Source organism: Barbus barbus (assembly GCF_936440315.1).
Source record: "Barbus barbus genome assembly, chromosome: 3".
Classification (NCBI taxonomy): Eukaryota; Metazoa; Chordata; class Actinopteri; order Cypriniformes; family Cyprinidae; genus Barbus; species Barbus barbus.
Window position 1 is genome coordinate 37988001 of NC_136731.1, and position 22375 is coordinate 38010375.

General features: G+C 38.7%; 3 protein-coding genes across 5 annotated transcripts; 2 read left to right on the top strand and 1 right to left on the bottom strand.

Moving 5' to 3' along the window:
* Positions 1-422: 422 nt before the first annotated feature.
* LOC306844932 (uncharacterized protein) lies at positions 423-11532 on the bottom strand. Of its 2 annotated transcripts, none has more exons than XM_079377380.1 (6): positions 11391-11532; positions 10904-11112; positions 6567-6673; positions 3641-6433; positions 3280-3497; positions 423-2161 (listed from the first exon to the last, which is right to left on the bottom strand). In XM_079377380.1, exons 2-6 carry the CDS (start codon positions 11085-11087, stop codon positions 2059-2061), a joined length of 3405 nt encoding a protein of 1134 aa, XP_079233506.1. In that variant the 5' UTR covers positions 11088-11112; positions 11391-11532; the 3' UTR covers positions 423-2058. The 2 variants fall into 2 exon arrangements, with proteins under 2 accessions (XP_079233506.1, XP_079233505.1); XM_079377379.1 differs by having other exon boundaries at positions 11228-11518.
* A 689-nt stretch (positions 11533-12221) lies between these two features.
* LOC306849039 (ankyrin repeat and SOCS box protein 16-like) lies at positions 12222-17338 on the top strand. Of its 2 annotated transcripts, none has more exons than XM_079383892.1 (7): positions 12222-12421; positions 12759-13045; positions 13138-13405; positions 14546-14954; positions 15598-15681; positions 15765-15878; positions 16056-17338. In XM_079383892.1, exons 2-7 carry the CDS (start codon positions 12820-12822, stop codon positions 16239-16241), a joined length of 1287 nt encoding a protein of 428 aa, XP_079240018.1. In that variant the 5' UTR covers positions 12222-12421; positions 12759-12819; the 3' UTR covers positions 16242-17338. The 2 variants fall into 2 exon arrangements, with proteins under 2 accessions (XP_079240018.1, XP_079240017.1); XM_079383891.1 differs by having other exon boundaries at positions 12229-12421; positions 12664-13045.
* A 226-nt stretch (positions 17339-17564) lies between these two features.
* Positions 17565-22360, top strand: LOC306860040 (transmembrane and ubiquitin-like domain-containing protein 2). The gene is made up of 3 exons (XM_079401568.1): positions 17565-17708; positions 19132-19662; positions 20969-22360. Exons 2-3 carry the CDS (start codon positions 19148-19150, stop codon positions 21354-21356), a joined length of 903 nt encoding a protein of 300 aa, XP_079257694.1. The 5' UTR covers positions 17565-17708; positions 19132-19147; the 3' UTR covers positions 21357-22360.
* Positions 22361-22375: the final 15 nt, after the last annotated feature.

The window sequence follows — 22375 nt, forward strand, 5'->3', positions numbered from 1 at the left end:
ATAATTGAGTGCATATTATACAGTTACATAAAGAGTAATTTGTTAAAACAATGTTGTATCCATATTTTTAAAATCATTTTGTGGTAACAATGTCAAACAGCATGTTACAAATGACCAACAACTTTATCCACTATATTAACCACACACAACTACAGGGCTAGGAGGAAGCGGTTGTTTTGTACTGCCAGCAGCTGCTGGTGCAGTCCATGCAGAAACTGTCCGCAGAGAAGCGTCGCAGGACCGCTGAGTTGCTCCTGGAGCAGCAGATCTCTCAGCTCAGCCATTTTGATGAAGACAATGCAGCGGAGAGACCAGGAATACTGCCAAAGGCAGGTTTTCTGCTCTGAAAGCAGAGGACTGTGGGGGTCAGCTCTGTGCTGGCTGGGTATCGAGTAGAGATGCAGGGAAAATAACATCCCAGAGGGTACAATCTGATCATGTTCAATATATTATCACACAATATCGACAGTTTGTTTTAAACAAATGCTGAACATTAACTTATTTGGAAAGTTACTAAAACGTACTTCATTTGAAATATACAACATTTAATCTATCTGTCTGTCTATCTATACATATATCTGAGTCTGTCTAATCTATCTGTCTCTGTTTGTCTGTCTGTCCATCTATCAATCTATACATCTCTCCATCTGTCTATCTATATCTCTGTCTGTCTGTCCATCTATCAATCTATACATATCTGTCTAATCTATACTGACTGAGCCACAAATATGAATGCTTTAAGCTGATTCATGCAAATATTTCCGTTAAATTCCATAAGTTTATCATGATGAGAGCTCAACGCTGACTTCAAATGGCCAGTTGGATTTTGTTCTGTTGCAAACACTACATTCAACATAATGGTTTGTTTGAGGGTGAAATTTTTAAGCCGTCTCTTTAAATCTCCTGATGGCTATAGCAGTCGGTGTTTTGGTTGAGAGCAGGTCTTTCTGCACTCAGGGCAGCTGTACCCTGTCGCTTCTTGTTGATCCCAGTTCTGCCTGATGCAGGCCGTACAGTTGTGTTCATCCTGGAGAAGGTCCAGACAGTTTGCAGAGCTGAGCTGCTGATGACTGAGTGAATCTCCAGCCTCTGTTGTATTAGGACAGATTCACAAAAGAAAGACAGGGAAAAGCCGAATATGACCCTGTTGCACAGATTCCTTTTGACACATTAGGAAAAAGCACAGGAACGTTGCTGTACGTGCTTTTGTACAGTGGAAAGAAGAAACAAGGAAAATATTGATAAGATTCATGTGCATACAGTATAATACATTTTACTGGAAAGAATTTTATTCAGCCTACAGACATATGAGCCATATCATTAAGCAGGGTTATTCAAAAATTAAGAAGGTAATATTAGACAAGAGTTTAGAGTAGCTAACTATTAAGTATTCAGTACATCTTTGAAAACACACAATGCCATAATAACCCTAAAATCAATTTAACACTTTTGCATTACCCAAAATGCCCTACAATTGTGGTCGCATGTTTTGCAAAAAATACAAAATAAAAATCTAGCGAGCCACCTACTGCTTATTCAAAATCTGTTACATATTATGATGCACCTTCCTTACAGTTTTACAACAAAATAACACACAGATTCAATATTCATACCACTTATAAAAGCCTGAGTAGGTGAAACAGTTTGACACATCATTTGCCGGACAGTTGAATTTAATTACAAAGTGACTAACTAACACAACCTCTAAAACAAGATCATTGTTCAATTGAAAGCATACTCAACTGATTCAGAATATACAGAGCATTATGTTGAGCATTATTGATGCTATACATCGATGCAGATTAAAAACACGATTATAGAATGAAAATGGCACTCTAAAATGAGTATAAAAGTACAAAAACAACAACAAATAACTGTTAACAGAAATACTGTATAAACATTCAAATAAAAAGATTAAGTGGTCTTTTACAATCAGTATTAAATTTGGATTATTTACATTGTTACTTGATTTACAGTTATAGGAAGGAAATACATAAAAAGAAGTATGCACAGTTTACTAATTATTTGTGGTTTTTATGATTTGTGTTATTCTCAAGGTCAGGATTTGGCTTGATCTTGACTAATTGCAGGTACTCCTTCAATCCCATGAGCCACCAGTGCCTCACACAAGTGAGTAAGGTATGTTGAGTCTGGATATCCACTGTTGCACACAAACAAATATTTCACATTCACACAAAAAGTTGGATATTTTAAATGTCAAATTAATGCATTCTGAGAAATTAAGTGTTCTTTCTCCCAGTCCACACTTATTAAATATACTAAATGTTGATTTATCTTTCAGGCCTACAGTTTTTTAAACACTTTTTTAAACTTTCTTACAAAGTTTTTCCTGGTAAAAACCTATGCCATCATTTATTTAAAATACATTTAGATCATACTAACTATACTACAAATCCATTAACATATTTAGTGACATATCTCTCAAGACTTAGTGATACAAAATTATAATGAAACATTTTTTGGAGTATTTATTGCACAATGCAAATTTCTTAATATTATGAACGTGTTTTAATATCACTATTAATAAGGACTGTATGATCTCTGTATAATATCAGACTTTAAATGCAAGATATTTAAAGTATACTTGAAGTATAAACAGTGAAATATACTTCAGTATATCTTTAGCTGGACTACAATGAAAGTGCATTAAGTACATAATTAGTTGTTCCAATTCAGCAGACACCAAGTTTAGTTATACTAAACTTTAACAGTTTAGTATACTATTGCAAGGTAAGCACATAAATATGTTCATTTGTAGTATACTTACATAAATATATTTATTATAGTCAGTTAAAGGTGAGCTAAAATTTACATTATATCTATTTGAATTTAATCCATCTTCCTTATCAACTTTAAATTACAATTCCGATTCTCTTTCGCAAACTTAATTTAAATTAAAAAATGTCACTGAAATTTAAAAAAAGCATGACACCTCAACTGGCAATGTCTGAGTGACAGCAAATGTTTGCCATGGATATCCTGTCACAGTCATGTAACAGATTATTACCTAAAAATTGCTGCTCTCTACTACAAAAGAGATCCTAGTTTGTAGACATTGTAGTTGGGGCAAACACCCCTGTGGTTAAGCTAACTAGCACTAACACATCCTTACTAAAATTATATTAGGAAAACATAAGTAATAAGATAATTAGTACTCTCTAAAATCATAGAAATCACACATCAACATGTCTATGCCACCAGCCAGGTATAATTATATTTGCAAGCTCAGTGTTTGTTCAGCTTAGCATCTGGACTCACCCATTCTTTCCTCCATCCATCCTGGTCTTGTGAGGGATCCTGCCCCAGGTTACTTTTGCATCACCACCAGCCTTCTTGCTTGAGCTAACAGTAAATGTTAGGCCTTGATTAAATGCCTTTTCCAGACAAGGCAATAAACTCTTTCCCTTTGGGTTGAGTGGCAGATAAGCCACAAATTGACCCCCCTCGAATGGTGACCCAGGACAGGGATCCTTATCCTAGAAGGGATGCGTAAGGCACAGAAATTATAAGGTAATATTATAATATATGACTGATATTGTAAGATATTTTGCACAATTGTAAGCTATACGTCTACAATGCTTTACTTAATAAACTAAGATATAATGCACAAAGATAATACCCTTTGTATGCCATCAGGTATGCAGTATGTAATCTTGGCCGTTGTGTATTTGCTATAGCCTGGAAGACTCAAAGTCAACTCCACACATGACATAGTGCCTTGGATTCCCTTATGTTCTTTGCTGTCCTCTTGTCTTGAATGCTGCTCTTGAGTCTGATGTTCATGTTGTGTATCTTTTGAGCTATAACTTTGAACCGGATCCCCCAGAACCTTCTTCTCAGAGTTCATCTCTTCTTTTCCACACACTCGGCAGTATGTATGCAGTTGTAGGCAGTCAGAGCAAAGGATGACACCACAGGTGGTCCGTTTCACATTTGCATTATTTGCTCCACACACGCATTGTTCTGAAACAATATATGGCAGAAGGTTGGACTGTTTCAAAGTCATTGAGGTATCTTGGTAAAATGGTAAAGAAGTTGGCCCATAATATTTTTGTCTTGTTGCGTCTTCTCTGGCATAAGAAAATTGGCTTAGTGAGTTTGTCTTGCTTAATTCATCCTTAGTAGATCTAGGGTTTTCCAACCTTTCCAATGTAGCCGATTTCGGTTTGGTTGATTGTCCTTCACTCTTGCGACTGCTGTTAGACTGAACCACTTGAATTGCATCCTGAAAAGGAAACTCCTTAAGACTTTGATCAGACTTAAAATGATCAGCTTTTGTTGACCGCATGCTCAAAGAAGACATGGCTGCTCCTTGATCTACATCCTCCTGCAAGGTCTTCATCTGTTGTAAGGAAGGGGACTTCTGCCCAGGATATACTTCCTTAAATATATCACTGGCTTGAGAGCAGAGCAATTTTGGACCAAGCAAGTAAATGCTATTCCTCACGGTGTGCAAGTTGACCTTGCGAAAACGTGACTGCACATTCAAGCAGCAGGTTTCAAACAGTTTATCTTTTTCAACCACGCCAAGCTCTGTCAAACTCAACTCCTGCATGTAAAAGTCACTGGCTACCATAGCCACTAGATTCTGAAGCTGCCGATGACTTTCTCCAACCTTCGATGAATCTGTGCCCTTCAGTGTCACGCTCACCTCACTTTTGCCTGCTTTTTTCTCAGTAATTTCTAAGCCAGATTTCATGGCATTCAGTTGCTTGCAGTAGACCTCCTGCATGTACATCCACATCAGGTAAGACACAGTAAGTTCTGCTTCCACTGTAGGAATCGGAGGATCTTCATTGGCTTTTCCACCACTGAGGCTATTGGATCTTGCTCTTTGATATGCATGTGTGCTAATCATTGGTTTAGCTGTAATCTGGTTATTTTTCACCTGATCTTTTAGGTGTTGCCGACCTGAGAAACTATTAGCTCTTCTTATGGGGGATTGGGAAGTGGGCAGTGATGTTGAGGAGGGAGCAGCTGTCTTCACTTCAGTATTACTGGCTGAGAGGGCATTTACACTTGTGTTCACTGAAACTTTGACTCCTGTGGTCAGTGTTGAAGTGAGTCCAGTGGCAGTAGCTGGTTTGGCCTTGGATGTGTTGAAGGTAGTTCCACCAAATGTGTTCACAGATAGAGGGTCTTGGTTTTTAAACAGGACATCCTCTCCTGTACAGTTTGGACTTGTCATCCTGAATGTTTCAGTTCCTTTCCCTGTCAGTTCATTACGGAGTATGCCTGCAGTGCCAAGCGAAGAATTTATGGGTGGTGTTGGGTCTAAGATTAGCATGTCCATTTTGTTTGTGAGACTCTTTATGTCTCCACCCATCTCCCCTAGCCCAAAGCTCTTAAATCGAGCCGCTAGTTTGTATTCTTTTGTATTTCCAACGTCCCCTTTTCGTTCAGCGCTAGAGCCAATCAGTTTAGGGGGCACTGGAGTGTGCACTTCACTTTTTCTCTTAAACTGTTGCTCTCTCTCTAAGGATTCAAGGGATGCTGATGGAGATCTGGAAGAGGATGCTGGCATTTCCGTCAAGTTCTGCATCACGTCTTCCTCCCCTCCAAGCAGTAGCATTTGTTTGGCCTGAGATACCTCACTTTTCTCTCCAACTATATAAATGCTGTCCTGGTCATAGCTAAGCAGAACATTAGGCAGTACTAACTGCACCTTTTTTAATGCTGAATTCAGTCCATCTGGCATGTAAAGAGCACCCTTTTTAATCTGGTCTTTTCTCAGACAACCCTCTAGCTGTTGATAAAGCTTCCTGAGCTCTTTATGGGCTTGACGCATGTTCTGTTTAACCCCTGACCCGGTTGGCACCTCTAACTGTAGGTACAAGGTGGTGACCCCCTCAGATGTAACGTGAACCACTTGCACTCCATGAAGTTGCAGTATCTGCTTGTACTCCTTAAGGCTCTGCAGGTACGCAAACACATCAGCTTCCATGATGATCGAAAGATCTTCCAAATTAGCTTCATCTATCCTGCTCTCTGCCCCCTCCTCTATTTTGCTTTTCTTAGTCTGACTTTTGCATTCATTGAGGGCTTCATTGCTGTCTTGCCGTCCATAGCGCACATGTCCTAAACCTGCCATGGATATAGAGCTGACATCTCCTGAAGACCGGGATGCAAAGCTGGCCCATTTCTTTACACTTGCAAGGTCTTCTCTCTTCTCAAGACTTTGACCTCCACTAAAATTTGGGTATTCAGCTTTTGAAAGGTGATTATTAAATAACGTCTGCATATAAGGAAAGGCGCCTTGAAAATCAGAGTAGTTGCCTTGCAAGGTGCACGTGTCCTGTAATAAGCCACGCTGCATACGTACACCAGGAAACTCACTGCGCAGTACATTCAGAGTCTCTGCACCACGAGGAAGCTGACTGCAATCTATAGTCACAGTCATATCGAGGATCACCTAAAGGAGTGCAAGAACATCAGCTGTGTGACTGTGTCAAAACAAAATGAATACTAGAATATATACGATTGGGAAATGGAACTTGTATTTTTTTAAAAAGCTGTCAAATGCAATGCTTATGTGGTCAGCAAACCTTATTTAGACTCTGGGACTCTTGTCTCGGTAGACTCAGGGAGAGTTCATATTTTATGCCATCCAGCTGTAAAATGTGAGGATGATGATGAAGTACGCTCTGGACCACTAAATAAAACCAGAAAGAGAAGATCAATTTCATTTGAGGGGCAAAGACTGGCTCAGCAGTTTACACACTAACAAACAAGATGTTTGCACACACATATTCAAGGTAATTTTTCACAATGTCTGATCAATAAAAGTATCAATTTTAGTTTTCTCTCTGTCTCACCAAAGACACTGATTCTCACTTATCTGACTCTGCTGCAAGACACACACACAAGCACAGTGAAAACTCACTCACTTTTAATCAGGCTTGACAGGACATAAAGAATACCCCGTCACAACCTGGCCACCCCCCACACATACACTTTATCAGCAAACTGACTACACAACTAAAATGTAGCCTTGGCAGACTGATCGGCTAGCAAGAGCCAGAGACTTCATTAGGTATATGCCATCAGTCTGGCTGCCAATCAGTGCATTTTGGATTTTTTCCAACTACCAGCTACTTTGGCAATGACATTTAAATGCACTGAAATTCAATGTATGCACCAGAAATATAAAAAGTGGGGTAAAGATGTGTCAACATCTTTATGCTGAAAAGTAAAAATACCAAAGTAAATAGCCATGCAAACATATACATGTACTAAAATATATACAGTATTATAAAATGTAGTAAATTTTCAGTGTATTCACCTTTTTCTTCCTGTAAGACCGGCGTGGCCATTTTTAAATAGTATGGGTCTAGCTAACAGTCTCATCCACGTCCAGCTATTTTTAGCTGTACAAAACAGCTCATTTTGCTGCTAGATATTGAAAATGGGTGTGTCTTACCATATTATTTTAATGTATTATCTTAATTATGAACACACTGGTTTGTAATGCAAACAGTTTTACCGTTTACTGCACGTTGTTATTCTTCTCGTTATTTTCCTATAGCAGCTAATGAACCGGAAGTCTCGCACATACTCGCTTACTTCCGTGTTGAAGAAAAAGGTGGATACAACCATGTAAATTGTTCGCTTATGAATAGTCATAAATTCTTAATTTATGCATGTAAATTAAGGTAATGTAGGTTAGATACAACCCTTAAAGGGGTCATTGGATGCAACATTCACTTTTACATGGTATTTGAACTAAAATGTATCTTGGCGGTGTGTGTACACAACCACCATGATCATAAAAATCCACCATCATAACCCCTTTCTCAAATCAAGCCGTTCACAGATTCTTGGCAGACTGACGTAGTTCTGCACAAGCCACTCCCACGATTGTTGACTGACACTGCCGTTTTATCACAGACCCACCCTGAGTGAGCTGTCAACAGTCTGCCATTGCTTCGAAGCTGGAGCAGTTGTAAACAAGAATGTCTCTTAAGCGATTGAGGTCTTTTTTTTGTTAGATGCAATAATGGACATAGCAGTCGTCATTTGCTCCCGACATCTGAGCCGCTGAAGACGCAGAGGATTACATTTGTTTGTGAAGGGAATGCACCCCCTGATCTACCTAAATGCATCTATGTTCGAGCCAATCATTCGTGATCCAGCTTCACCTACAGAGGAAGTGAGTACAAGGGTTTTTCTATGAATCTTTGCAAGTCACCTTTCCTAATAATAGGGGTTGAATGACTTCTGATTTTTTTAAAGTCGACTTTTATGTGATGAAAGTCGAGTTGACGTCGACTAGTCGCTGATGACATCATTAATGAACAAATAAGCCTAAACCTGGAGCTGAGACTTGAACACCTTGTGTACAGCTATGGCATTTGACACAGCACTGCCCACATGGCTATTATAACAGCTCATTTTTGTCAGTTCTTTTGCCTTTGGGTCGTTATATTTCTCACAGATTTCTGCTCGTTCTAAATCAGATACAGATAACGTAGCACCGTAAAGATTACATTTATATGAATGCATTAGTGAGAGCGACTGCGTGTGTGAATTAATTCTACCTGGCAGCATGTCTCTACTATAGTGAAGCTGCGGGATTTAGTTAAGAAATATGTGCTAGAACTTTTCAGTTTCTATGCTATTTTACTGAGAAATCACAAAATAAAGTTGACGATGCATTTCCGCGCTGAATGATTCTGTGTGCTCGCAATCTGCGTATGATGTACGCGCTACTGTCTGTAGCCTATGTGTATGCGTTACAGTGCAGTAGCGCATTAGATTGGAATGACGATTAACTTACCTGTACAATAAGCTGTTTAAAATGTGCATTCTCCCGTTCAATTTCGAGCATCCAGTAATATAATCGCACATGTTTTGTGAAGCGCTTTCGGAGTATGCATTTATTTATCATTTTAACTGTTTGGAAATGGAGCGTAAATATGTGGAAGTCCTTCAAAGATTTATTATCCTGTTGCACCTTTTATAGGACCAGCGACTAGTCGACATCAAGCTTAAAGGGGTCATATGATGTTGCTAAAAAGAATGTTTATGCGGTTTAAGGTTCAAAAAACACATTTTCCACATATTTTTTATTATTGTTGCTCCTCTATGCTTCGCCTTTCTGAAACGAGACGATTTTTACAAAGCTCATCGTTCTGAGAAGCGAGGCGTGCTCTGATTGGCCGAATACCTCAAGTGTGAGACAGAGATGTTATGCTCCTTACCGTAATGTGATGCCATGTCCCAGCGCGACGACACAAAAACAAAAAAAAACCCATTATAAACGAGGCATTTGTTGCATCCAGTGGGGACATAATTGCAGATTATAATGACTTATACTGTCTTTTTACGCGTCAAGTTGCATCGCGCCGAGTAAACATTACCATGTCTGCATTTGTGATCGGAGAAACGACAAACAACAAGCGCTACTCTACACAGCTCAAAACTCGGGCTTGAATCGTCAGTGGCAAATTCTTTAAATTTGAAAACATACTTACAGGCTGTGAGTCAGAAGTGCCAGACTGTCCTTGCAAAGTTGGAATTGCCCCACTTTATAGAAACAGCCTTTGTGCAAGCCAGCGTTGTAGACTACTCTCCCAGGTTCAGGAAATAGTCCTCCGTAAAATGTGCTGCACACACTCTAATATTTGGGATGAACTGTTCAGGAACAGTGTTGTAAATACAACTTAACCACTGATTTCTAGTTGTGTCTTCTTTTGGAAGCCCAAACAAAGTACTTTCGCTTTTACAACAAAACACAGCATCTCCAGGACATGGCGCCAGTGGCAGCAACAATACTACAGCGAGAATGTGGGGGCGTGTTTGAATGAGCTGTTTTAAGGGGCGTAGCAGAGTCTTAACTTTTATAAAGAATATATTTTTGGTTTTGAGACTTTAGTCTTTGCAACTTCAGGGATCTTATCTATGCACGAACAGCTTAACACACCAAAGAGAAAGGAAAACTTGAAATCGCATCATATGACCCCTTTAAAGCGTCATGGCAGCGCATTAAAGTCGAGTAGTCGGTGCAACCTCTACCTAAAAATGCACTAGTTGGCAAGTTCCGTGGCTAAATGCGGCTAAAGTTAACAGTCCCAGAGAATGGCTCATCACCCTACAGAAGAAAGGGGCGGGGTGAGCAGAGCTCATAAGCATTTAAAGGAACATGCACCGAAACGGGTCGTTGTGAACAGAGCTGTTTTTGACAAGTAGGGATAACTGCAGGCTTGAGCAATGGGCGTGGCGAAAGGTTAGGGCGTGCCAAAAGGTAGGGGCATGGAGAAAGGTCTTAATGATTGGTCGACAAAGCTGTCTGTCAGGGTGTGGGGGTAGGGTTAGGGGTAGATTTTGTTGTACTGATTCACCTTTCGGAACGCCTCATTTCAGCACGCCCATTGCTCCAGGCTGCAGCTACCCCCGTCTCGTTTTTGACAGGAAAAAAGAGTGTTGTTTTACACTACCATTGAGAAATTTTAACCAAAGTATGTTGTAGGCTTTTCATTAAGACCCTAAATAATCATATCAACTTGTAGAAAATAGGCATCCGATGACCCCTTTAATATTTTTATGGCGTAGCAACCCTGTGGACTATTATATTGTTTAAATAAATGAGCTGTTCAGTTCAATAACAGAAGAAAATTTTCCCCTACAATTTCAAGTTACGGTTCAAATAAATAAATAAAAAAAGAAAGCAAGCAAGAATGATGGAATAGTTGAAAATATTTAACTTTAAATTACATTTATTTTGCAAAAACAACTATTTGTGTTAACATTTAGAGGACAATTTAGGGTGCAAAATGGCACAGTTTACCCCACTTTTCCTTAGCTATTTCACCAATATCCATGTATTCATGTATTGACAGCATGTACTCTGATGTTTACCAGCAGTCATCAGTCATGTACATACCTGTTCTCTCCTCAAATGAGACGAGGGCACGCAGAGGTGTCCGCGCGATGATAGTGACCGACTTGACCTCTCCTCCTCCGTTCCTCTGGCGTAGGAAGTGAATCAACAGCTTGTCCCTGAGCCGTTCGTGATCCACGTCTGTGGGCAAACCGTGAACGCACACCGTGCGGCCTTCCTCTGCCATCCTTCAGGGCTGCCACCTATAAACACTGATTTTGAGTAAACACAAGTGGAGAAGGGCGGTATAATTATTAATGCGTCACCAAGTAAGCCATTCGAGCAGATAAATATCGAAATATCTTTTCCAGCTTTGTCAGTTACTACCTTCCTCATTATAATAACCAAAAGGACGTAAAAGTCGTTGTCCTGTCCACCGCTTGTGTACGGAGCTCGAGCACACAGGAAGTGTAACTAACAACAGCTCGTGAGAAGAGACACCGTTATACTCGCGTTTTTTAACATGATTATATAATGTTTTTTTTTTCACCTGTGCGTCTCGATATCAACACTTCGTCGCTATGTTCTCCTTTAAAATAGAGTATTTGCCATTTTTCCTAAAAAGTAATTTCGTTAGCCTATTTCGTGCCTGGCGTCGTTTACATGAGAAATGAAAGTGAAAGTAAGAACGCAAACGATGAGAAATTGCGCCTTTTACAAGTTTTTTTTAATGACTTGAGCTTACAAGCAAACTGCACCGAATGTATTCCTTACTTATTATTTATAGCATTTTTTTATTATCTATAATTATTTTCTAATCTATTTCCATAAATTATTATTGTCCCATGTCATGTCCTTTAAAAACCCCCAGTAAATTAAAAAAGCGTTTATGGGTAGATAGAAACAGAAAATGACTCAGCATCATGCAATGTCTTTTCATAAAATAATAAAGTAAAATTAGGTTTTTGCTCATCCTAAGATTTTATTCATGCTACTGAAATTCAATAGTTTCTTATGAATATATTAACCCTTACAAAATAAAAGGTACAATTAGCATGTCAAGGCACCAATCTTAGGCTTTCAACAGCCTTTGATAAAAACAAACTCAAAAACATAACTCAATTTCATACAGGTATAATACATTTAATACAGTTATAATAAGAATTATTATTTTGGTGAATGCATAAAATAGTTGAATTGCAGTGAACAAGTACTGAATTTTCAAAAACGATGTCACCCCAAATGTATCTTTCCCAGTGAGTAATATTTTGTTTTGAATTTTACACATTACTGGTGATATGGCAAAACTATAATTTGACGCTCCATCTACAGGCGATATCGTGCTAGTGCAGGAACATATTTGCTCACATTCTAGTCTATTAATACCCAGAGCTCCACCATGTGTCAGGTCAACAATATCTTGTGACAGGCAGCTTCGTTCTTGAAGGAACATGCGGGCATTTTATTAACAGAAATAGCAAATATTTCGAGCATTGCCTTTTATACATACCTGTTTTAAGCAAATTTATCATTGATTATTTAAGTTCAGCCTGTGCAGGAGAAACTTGAAGAGCGTTCAAGGTAGGAAGACCCTATCTTTAGAGCATTTACCCTGTTCTCAGTGTTATTATTGAATGTTATTAATGTGATTTATTCCTTAAACTCAGAGACAAAACTTGCTGGGTACCATATATAGGGGTTTTACTTATTCAACTGTGTTTCTATGGCTGATTGGAAAAGGTTATGCCTATTGAGCAATGCTGCTTTACTAACACTCCTACAGCGCAAGGCCACACTTTCTGTGCCAATGCTTTTTGTTCTAGGTGTATAACTCTAGTGCACTTCTAAATACAAAAGCTCTAGCTGGGATGTCCCGGGACACCTTTGCCTTCACTTCTGCCTCTCTGCGCTCCTTAAGGCTGGAGCAGGAGCTGCAGGACTGGGAGGATGCCAGGCAGGCACTGGCACAAAGGAGGACTATGACAAGACGCCCGTTACCTGCCGCCCCCAGACTCCGACATGGAAACGAGAGGATCCAGACAGTACGTGCTCCACCACCCCAAATACGGTGCAGAGACCCAGCCATCCATAACATCTTTATTTGTGGGGATATGAAGAGAGTGTATGCCGTCCTCAAAGACCCAGGCATGGTGAATGCACTGATGGAGACCGTACATGAGGAGATGATGTGGGCCCCGGAAATGGGTAGGACCCTTATAGACAGCCACCACACACACAAACAAACTTATGCGTTTAGGTGTATTTGGGTGAATTCTCTCCTCTCATTTTTATTGCAGGAATGTGGACTCTTACCACAAAGGTAAAGCAGACGTCTGCATTGCGTCTGGCTGCCAGCAGGGGACACTTCGGCTGTGTCGAGGAGCTGCTGTTTAGGGAAGCAGAGGTGGATGCAGACCCAGGCGGCCGTACAGCTTTACATGATGCCTGTTCTGGAAGCCATCACATCTGTGTGCGCCTGCTCATAGACCATGGGGCTGATCCAGACCTGCTTGCTGTAGACGGCAATACCCCATTGCACCTCTGTAATGCAGCAGAAACATATCAGTGAGTTGGCCTCCCTCCACACAGTCAGAGGGAACATGACAAAATGTCAAATGTAACGAATAAAACAAACAAACAAAATTAAAAATTAAAGAACATGACTCGAAATGTCAACTAAAGTCAAAATCTTTCAAAATAGGTTGGAACTAGGTGAAAAAGTTCACTTAAAGCCTTTATGTATAATGCATTATAAAAGTGGGTTTTAATGCAATAATTATGCCTTGTAATGCACCTTATAATGCATTGTACAATCTCATGAATAATTGTAACCACAGTTAATACATTATAACACTTATCAATTCATTGTTACACTATGCATTTTAAATGTAGTTATAATTATTTACAATAATATATAATGCATTACAATGCACATTATAATAAATAATTATAATGCATTATACACACTAACCCTTTATAATGCATTAAAGCCATTAAGTAAAGTGTTATCGAAGAGTTTTTCTTAATATTATTATTAATAATATTTTATTTCAGTTAAGGTTTATTTTATTTCAAGAAACAACAGTTTTTTAAATGGTTTTAGTTTTTATTGATTATAAAACCCTGTTTATAATGTTACTAAATATTTCCATTTCAAATAAATGTTGTTCTTTAGAGCTTTCTATTTACCAAAAGAAGAAAAAAAGAAGAAAAAAAACCTGAAAAAACAGCACAGCTGTTTTCAGCATTAATAAACCTAGTTTAAACTTAGTTTACCTTAATCAGAAATGTTTCTTGAGCACCAAATCAGCGAATTAAAATGATTTCTGAAGGTTCATGTGAGACTGGAGTAATGATGCTGAAAATTCAGCTTAGACATCACAGGAATAAGTTACATTTATATATAAAAATATATATATTAACAATACTACTGTTTACTGTATTTTTGATCTAATAAATGCATCCTTTGTAAGCATAGGAAATCTCACAATCCTAAACTTTTTAGTTCAACAAAAAATAAAAATGTCATCATTTACCCTCACATCACTCTGACTTGTATTATTGTCTTTCATTCGTGAAGCTCTAAAAGAGATGTTGGCATGAGTTCAGAGCTTTTTTCCATACAACAAAAGGTGATTCATACTACATAATGTCACACCATGTTGAAAATATATATATATTTTTTGGCACACATCTTCTCTGCAGGTGTGCTGAGCACTTGGTAACCAGTGGAGCTCTGGTGAACGTGGCCCAGCGAGACTCAGGTCTCACTCCCCTTCATGTGGCCTGCAGGAGAGGACTGGAGGACCACGTGGAGCTCTTCCTGTCCTATGGAGGGGACGTGACAGCTCGAAGCCAAGAGGGCGAGACACCCTTGAACGCAGCCTGCGCTGGGGCGGAGAGGCCTGCAGATGCAGGACGGTATCTGCGTATTGTCCAGAAGCTGCTAGCAGCCGGGGCTGATGCACAGACTGCTGGGAGGAAGAAGCATACGGCCCTGCATAATGCCTGTGGGAACTGTTGTCCCCGCATAACTAAGCTGCTGCTGGAACATGGGGCTCGTGCAGACATAGCTAACTGTGCTGGATACACACCCCTGGACTGCCTGTTACAGGTGGGATGATGATGGGGTAGAGGGTTAAGACTTTTGCAAGATCCTATTTTTACTTTTAGATGTAGATTTTTATAAACTATAAAGAGCACCTTTTATTGAAACAGCTCACCGCAAAATTCGAAATTCTGCTGAATGATTTCTGAAGGATCATGTGACACTGAAGACTGGAGAAATGATGCTGAAAATTCAGCTTTATCATCACAGGAATAAATGAAGAGCTCATTTGCAAAAACAGATATCTCTGTCTTTAACATTTATCAAAAATCATGTTTTTTCATTGTGCATTCCAATTAATAATTCCAATCAAACTGCAGTTGGGTTCTTTTGATTAGGTCAAAAAATAACTAAAAGTACAGCTAACTAACACAATAAAACACAATAAAAACATGATAACATAATAAAAAACATGATTTTTGGAAATGTTAAAAAACGGAGTTGTCTGTTTTTGCAAATAAACTCTTCAAATTACCTTTAAAGAAATATTCAAATAGAAAACAGTTATTTTACATTGTAATAATATTTCACCATATTACTGTTTCTACTGTATTTTTGATCAAATGAATGCTGTCTTGGTGAACATAAGAAACATAACAAAAACATAAGTATTCCAAAAGGTTGAATTCTTCTCTCTGTATTTTGGCAGGTAGTAGAAGATTACCCAGACCAGCAGCCAGAGGTTGTGGCACAATCTCTTCTTAACTATGGAGCACAGCCACCCTGCCCTAGAGTAAGCGCAGACTGTTATGTGTCCTACCTACTGTACCTACACTTTGGTATGAATCCTCATATATCCGCCTGTGTTTATCCCAGATGCTGAAACTCTGCCTGCCCTCTCCTGCCACTTTGGAGGTAATGCTGAATTGCTATCCGGTCATCCCAGCATGTGAGGAGTGGTTAGAGGACATACCAGAGAAACTACTAAAGGTCTCTCTGAAAATATATCTTGTATTAGTATTATTAGTTGTATTTTATACAATAAGTGTACTTTGCATTTTGGTTGGTCATGCCCTGCCATTTTTATCAACAGTGGTTGATCTGGTTGCATTTTCATTCAGAAACTAGTATCTCATCCTAATGAAAAAACACTTGTTGTATTCTCAGGAGCATCAGTCTTTCTTCGATGCGGTCAGACAGATGAGTGGTCAGCTGCGCTCTCTTCAGCACCTCTGCCGTTGTGCGCTCCGCCGCCACCTGGGGTCATTGTGTCCCTTCGCAATAGTCCAGCTCAACATTCCCAGCACTTTAAAAGATTATCTCCTGCTGCATAATGATGGACTGCTCCATTGAGCGGCATTTTCAGACAAACAAAAATAGCTGACTGGAAACAATGGGGTGAACTTGTTTTTCACAATATTTAGCATCTGTGATAAATATATGTTGTTATAAATTGATGTCTGATGTTTCAGATCTCTCTGGATGCCTCTTGACAACAGTAGTTATGTGGATTAACAGTAGTAATGTGGACAAATGGGGCAGTGCCCTGGGGACTTTGACTGTCAGAGGCTTTGAACCACAGTGGCTTAACAGACAGATATAAAGCACTGCAAATGTAATATTGATACAGATAGGTGGGTAGTGCTTTAATATGTGACCCTGGACCACAAAACCAGTCTTAAGTCGCTGGGGTATATTTGTAGCAATAGCCAAAAATACATTTTATGGGTCAAAATTATTGATTTTTTTTTAATGCAAAAAATTATTAGGATATTAAGTAAAGATCATATTTCATGAATATATTTTGTAAATTTCCTACTGTAAATATATCAAAACTTAATTTTTGATTAGTAATATGCATTTCTAAGGACTTCATTTGGACAACTTTAAAGGCGATTTGCTCAATATTTTGATTTCTTTGCACCCTCAGATTCCAGATTTTCAAATAGTTGTATCTGGGCCAAATATTGTCCGATCCTAACAAACCATACATCAATGGAAAACTTATTTATTCAGCTTTCAGATGATGTATAAATCTCAATTTTGAAAAATGTACCCTTATGACTGGTTTTGTGGTCCAGGGTTACATATGTGCCAGTGGCGGTTCTCACAATGTGAAATAAACAAAGACATGAAAATGCACTCTTGGCACTAACTGAATGCATTATTGCTTTTTATGTATTTATTACTTTGATGTTGTATACAAATATACACTCTCACTGCGGTGCCATTTCTTTATTACAGTCGCTAGTTTATTTCTTACATTTTGAAAATTAAGAAATTATATTGTATGTTGTAGATCTACATCATTTTTTTTTTTTTTTTGCAAACTACCACATTTGCAAAATAGAATTTGGATTTGTCAATCAATCAATCAATCAATACACACACATACAAACAAACAAAAAAATATTTTTCTTTCATAATTTTGAAATAAAATTCAAAATGTCCTTGAGTGTAGTTTTATTTATATAAATACACTTCTATATATAATTTATAGACATGTCAATAACTTCAAACCAAAAAACTTTTATTTTCATTTTTTATTATTGTCTAGTTTTATACATTTTGTACATTTAATGTTTTATTATTTATTTGTTTATTTATGTATTTAAGACTGAAGATAGAAAGCGAGCGATTCAGAAATTTTTTTTTTGCCAACCACGTGACCTTCCTACTCTGACGGAGCGTCAGCTGTGTGCGTGCGCGTGCGCGTGCGGGTGTACGTGTGTTTATTTATTTCCGAGCCAAGCGTTTCGTCTTTCAGCCGGTGTAGGGATTAAAACAGCGTCGATCCAGGATGATCTGAAGTAAAAGAAGGTAAATGTGCTGTAATATCTGTTTAAAGGACATGTGTTCTGTTAAAACTTACGAATCAAGGTCGTCCTACATCGCCGCTACATGATTAGCCGCCTTCCCTTGCAGACAGACAAAACAAAGCAGATACTTTTTCATTAAATGTATTTTTTCTTTTCGGCATTTCGTCTCATTTGTGTTTTTTTTTGTATCGACTGTAGATCATTCTAGGCCCTGTGGGCGACATTAAATGTGTTACATGAAGGCTTGTTCAAGATTTCAAGGCTTTAGCGGAAACCGCTAGCGAACCTCTAAACTGTCTGGTAATAGTGTATTATTAATGAACTAATATAAAACTTAACAGAGGAGATTTATAATTTTAATGCAAAAAAGGTGTATGTCACTCAGTACTTAATGTCATCGGGCTTATTGCCTAATGCAGCTAAGAAGTGTGCCACTTTGTGTTAGGTAACACAGTTACAGGTCTTTAAACAACTCACTGATGCTTTGCTAGATGATCCAGTTCATGCTTTCTAACAGTGTAACCCATGATTAAAGTCCAATAGCATTGAATGACCTATTATAAATCCCAGATTCAAGCAGGTCACTAAGATTGAGATGACTTCTGAGCTTGATTTGCTTTTTCATGCACTTTTCTGGTCTTATGATAGACTTGAGTAATATAAATAGAACCATTGAGATACTATGAATAGTTTTTATTTAATTAGTTTTCATTTTTATATTTTCCATTTTCTTTTGAATTCCAGTTAAAGGTTTAGTAATTGTGTTGTGCTGTCAATGATTTTAGTATATTTCAGGTAACATTTGTATTATTTCAAGTAACCATGTTATTTTTTTCCCCCTCCATGGTTTTACTTTTAGTTAACCTTAATAACCCTCTTTCAGAGGAAAGAAATGTCTCATCCAGAAATCGTCTCTGAAACAACCTTCTTTGGTTGACATTACTGAGCCTTGTTTATCCAATTGGATCATATTGTCAACACTGCAAAAAAAAAAAAAAAAAAAAGGCTTATCTTAGTATTTTTTGTCTTGTTTCTATCTAAAAATTCTCTAATTAAGATGCATTTACTAGATAAACAAAATGACAAGATATTGAGTCTCGTTTCCAGGGTGAAAAAAACCCCTAAATTAAGTGCATTTAGCTTAAAACAAGTAAAATGATCTACCAGCAGAGTAATTAAAATATTCTTAAAACAAGAGCATTTTATTTACCCCACTGGGAGATCATTTTTTTATTTTTAGCAAAATGTATTTAATTTATTTGTATTTTTTTGCTCTGGAAACGAGACAAAAATATGAAGCCTTTCTTTTTTGGCAGTGAAATGAAATATCCTGTTTCTCTTGGTAAGTTGTTACATGACGGAAGTAAAAAGGGTTGTGAACATGTTTATGGTTGATTTGATCTTTCTTTTTCTTGTCTGCGCAGGTCGAGAGGGGCTGGGATGGTGGTGTGTGCTCTAACTGTGCTTGACGGGCTCGGCGAGGAGGCCACGGCTTTGGGCAGCGTGGTCGTCCTGTTCCTGGCCGTGGTTCTTGCCTGGCTGTCTACCCACGTGGCCGACCGCGGAGATCACATTCTGGGGACCATTCTCACCGTGGGTGCCCATGCCTCCCTCATCGGCCTCGGGGGTCACGACAGCTACGCGAGCCCCCCGCCCAGCTCAGAGCCCAGCGAGCAGCAGGACGAAGAGCCCGCGGAGGAGGAGAAGCAGGAAGAAGGAGAGGCCCGGCCGGATGGGGGAGAGGATGTGCCTGGAGAGGAGCTGCTGGATATTCAGGGTGGGAGAAAGAAAGTGAGCTATGTTCAGGGTGATGAAAGGGAAGAGAGGAAGGAGGAAGGGACGGAAGAGGAGGCAGAGGATGAGGCCACCAGTATCACTGTGAGACTGAAGTTCCTGAATGACACGGAGGAGCTGGCAGTGCTTAGACCACAGGACACCGTTGGACTGCTGAAGAGGTGAGACAAACACACACGAGGCAGTGAAGAAATAAAGTTAGCTTGTCAGTCTTTAAAAAAAAAAAATGAGATGACGAACCTTAAATCAGAATCAGAATGAGCTTTATTGCCAGGTATGTTTACACACATGAATTTGTTTTGGTGACAGAAGCTTCACAGAGCAACAGAATGACAGAAACTACCTTATTAACTTTTAATAAGCAGCAAATTAGGAGTTTGAGGCAAAATGGTTTGTTAATGGCGAGAATCGGACCTTAAAGTGTGATTGTCTAAGCAGTTTATGCAGCCGACCACAGATCTAGGACTGTGAAAATAAAATAAAAAAATCAAATGACTAAAAGTACTTTTTCAGCCTTGTGATTGTATTATACCTTGATTTTTATGTTTCTCTTCTAAGATTACATAAAGTCAGTAGGTTTTAAATGTGTTGGAATGGAATTGACAAATACAGTAAAATAGTAATATTTTGAAATGTCATAATTTAAAATAACTTTCTTTTTTTTATATATTTTAAATTTGTGCTAAATGTATTCCTGTAATGCAAAGCTGAATTTTCAGCATCATTAAGGTCATTGCACACTGAGTCTGACATTTTCTCACGTAAAAAAATAAATATGACCTCACATTGTGTCAATCACGTTTACACACTGCCTCCGAAACTTTCGTCCGTCATAAATTTGTTTTTGGATCAGGTTCAATTTTCTGCGTTTTCACATCCGTAGCATGCATTTTGATAGGAAAGGATGAGGAATATGGAAAAACGCACGTGAAAATTTCGGTCTCTGTGTGCAATGACCTTTACTCGTGTCACATGATCCTTCAGAAATCATTCTAATATGCACAAGAAACAGTTCTTATCAGTGTTTAATATTTTGTGGAAACTGTGATATATTTATTTCAAGCTTCTTTGATGCATAGAAAGTTCAAAGAACAGCATTAATTAGTATTTTTTGAAACACTGAAAATGTCTTTTGATCTTACTGACCCCAAACTTTTGAACAGTAGTTTAATTTGAAATATTCTTTAAGTATTTTTTAATGCATTTTTTTATGTATTACATTTCGCGCACAAAATATTTTGCCGCATGACCACCTCACCCTGACACAGCTAATGAAGTTTAAACCACATTAAAACAGTAACGTCTTAATGCAATAACACTTGCACGTCACAAGACAGGGTGAGACTGCAAAACTAAGCAACGTAATGGCCAAAAACAAACACGTAACAAAATCCCTCCATTATTCACTGTTGCTTAATTGCACAAGCAACTCTCTATTGTTTCTCTCTCTCTCTATCTCTCCATCAGTAAGTACTTCTCTGGCCGTGAACATCAGATTAAGCTCATCTACCAGGGTCAGTTGTTGCAGGACCCTCAGCGCTCTCTCCTGTCCCTCAACATCACCCACAACAGCGTCCTCCACTGTCACGTCTCTCAAGCCCAGGCGCTGCGTGAGGCGACCGCAGAGGAGAACCCTCGAGCCGGGAGGGGCTCCATGCTCAGTGGGGGGCTGCGCTCGGCCGGCGTGGCTCTCAGCACAGGAAGCCTGGTGATCCCCGTGTTCGTGGTGCTGCTCGCCGTCATCTGGTACTTCCGAATCAACTACCGCCAGCTGTTCACTGCCCCGGCCACCATCTCTTTGGTTGGGGTCACAGTCTTCTTCAGCTTCCTCATCTTTGGCATGCACAGTCGATGAGAAGAGGGATGAAGAGAGGAATGATGCCAATTTTAGGGAAAAAGGAAAACGATACGATAGGACTTGAAAATAATCAATCAGTGGTAGCCGAGAAAGTTCTCAGGGAGCCTTCGAGGGTTCTGGTGCCATTTAGACGACTGAAGTCGTGCGTGTGATGAGAGGTGTGCTAGTGCTTTCAGCTTCATTTGTGAGCAGCACAAAGTAATACTGCTTTATAATTTAGCTTCTTGGGAAAAAAAAAGCTTTATAATTATTTAATCTCAACCTAAAATGTAGCTTCTCTGTGTAAAGTGAAGTCAGGATCCCATGTCTGACTGGGCTTTTCATTTAGAGGAATCGCAATTTGTCAACTGATTGGTTTTTATTAATTATGTGTCTCTTCTTCCCTGGTAATAGCACCACTATCTTCTGTAGTAGCAAAAATGTCATATGTTCAGATCTCAGTACACAAATAACAGATGTGATGTGCTTGTTGATATTTTGAGACATCAGTTTACCCAAACTTGTTTTTGATGTTTGTGATTGAAGGATTTTTTTTCTTTTGCCAGTGTCACTGAAATCTGTATTTATTTGACACTTTTATTTCTACATAACAGTCTGGTTTAGCATGTCTGCTGCTAGTTACAGCTCATAGTTATCATTTAGGACATAAGAATTTTATACATGATGAAGATTTTACATGCAAACATACTGGAGTATTCTAAAGAGACTATAGAAAACTCACTGCATTAATAGGCATTTCATATGTGACACCGATAACAAAGCAAATAACTTTTCTCCTGTGTAAAATCTGTATATAAGCAATGTATTTACTGTAGATAAATCAAAGAGGCATAGAGGAACCTTAAAGCTCTCTGACAAGTTTGATGGTTCTTGTATGAATGGGTCACATTTGTCAGTATTCTCAGCAATATCTACATATGTTTTGGGGAAAAGTAGTCTACCTTCTCATTCTCGCTGTAACAGACAACTAGCACCTTTTAATTAAAATGCTTTTTGGTTTTGCTTTGATGCAGTAA

What these genes read in the sequence shown, in the direction of transcription:
- LOC306844932 (XM_079377380.1), bottom strand. Translation starts at nt 11,087, where the DNA reads ATGGCAGAGGAAGGCCGCACGGTGTGCGTTCACGGTTTGCCCACAGAC. An exon ending in CTCATTTGAGGAGAGAACAG is followed by an intron (nt 6,674 to 10,903) that starts GTATGTACATGA and finishes GGTTTTATTTAG; the next exon opens with TGGTCCAGAGCGTACTTCAT. An exon ending in ATGGATGGAGGAAAGAATGG is followed by an intron (nt 2,162 to 3,279) that starts GTGAGTCCAGAT and finishes TGTGTGCAACAG; the next exon opens with TGGATATCCAGACTCAACAT.
- LOC306849039 (XM_079383891.1), top strand. Translation starts at nt 12,709, where the DNA reads ATGTCCCGGGACACCTTTGCCTTCACTTCTGCCTCTCTGCGCTCCTTA. An exon ending in GATGTGGGCCCCGGAAATGG is followed by an intron (nt 13,046 to 13,137) that starts GTAGGACCCTTA and finishes TTTTTATTGCAG; the next exon opens with GAATGTGGACTCTTACCACA. An exon ending in CACAGCCACCCTGCCCTAGA is followed by an intron (nt 15,682 to 15,764) that starts GTAAGCGCAGAC and finishes TGTTTATCCCAG; the next exon opens with ATGCTGAAACTCTGCCTGCC.
- LOC306860040 (XM_079401568.1), top strand. Translation starts at nt 19,148, where the DNA reads ATGGTGGTGTGTGCTCTAACTGTGCTTGACGGGCTCGGCGAGGAGGCC. An exon ending in ACCGTTGGACTGCTGAAGAG is followed by an intron (nt 19,663 to 20,968) that starts GTGAGACAAACA and finishes TCTCTCCATCAG; the next exon opens with TAAGTACTTCTCTGGCCGTG.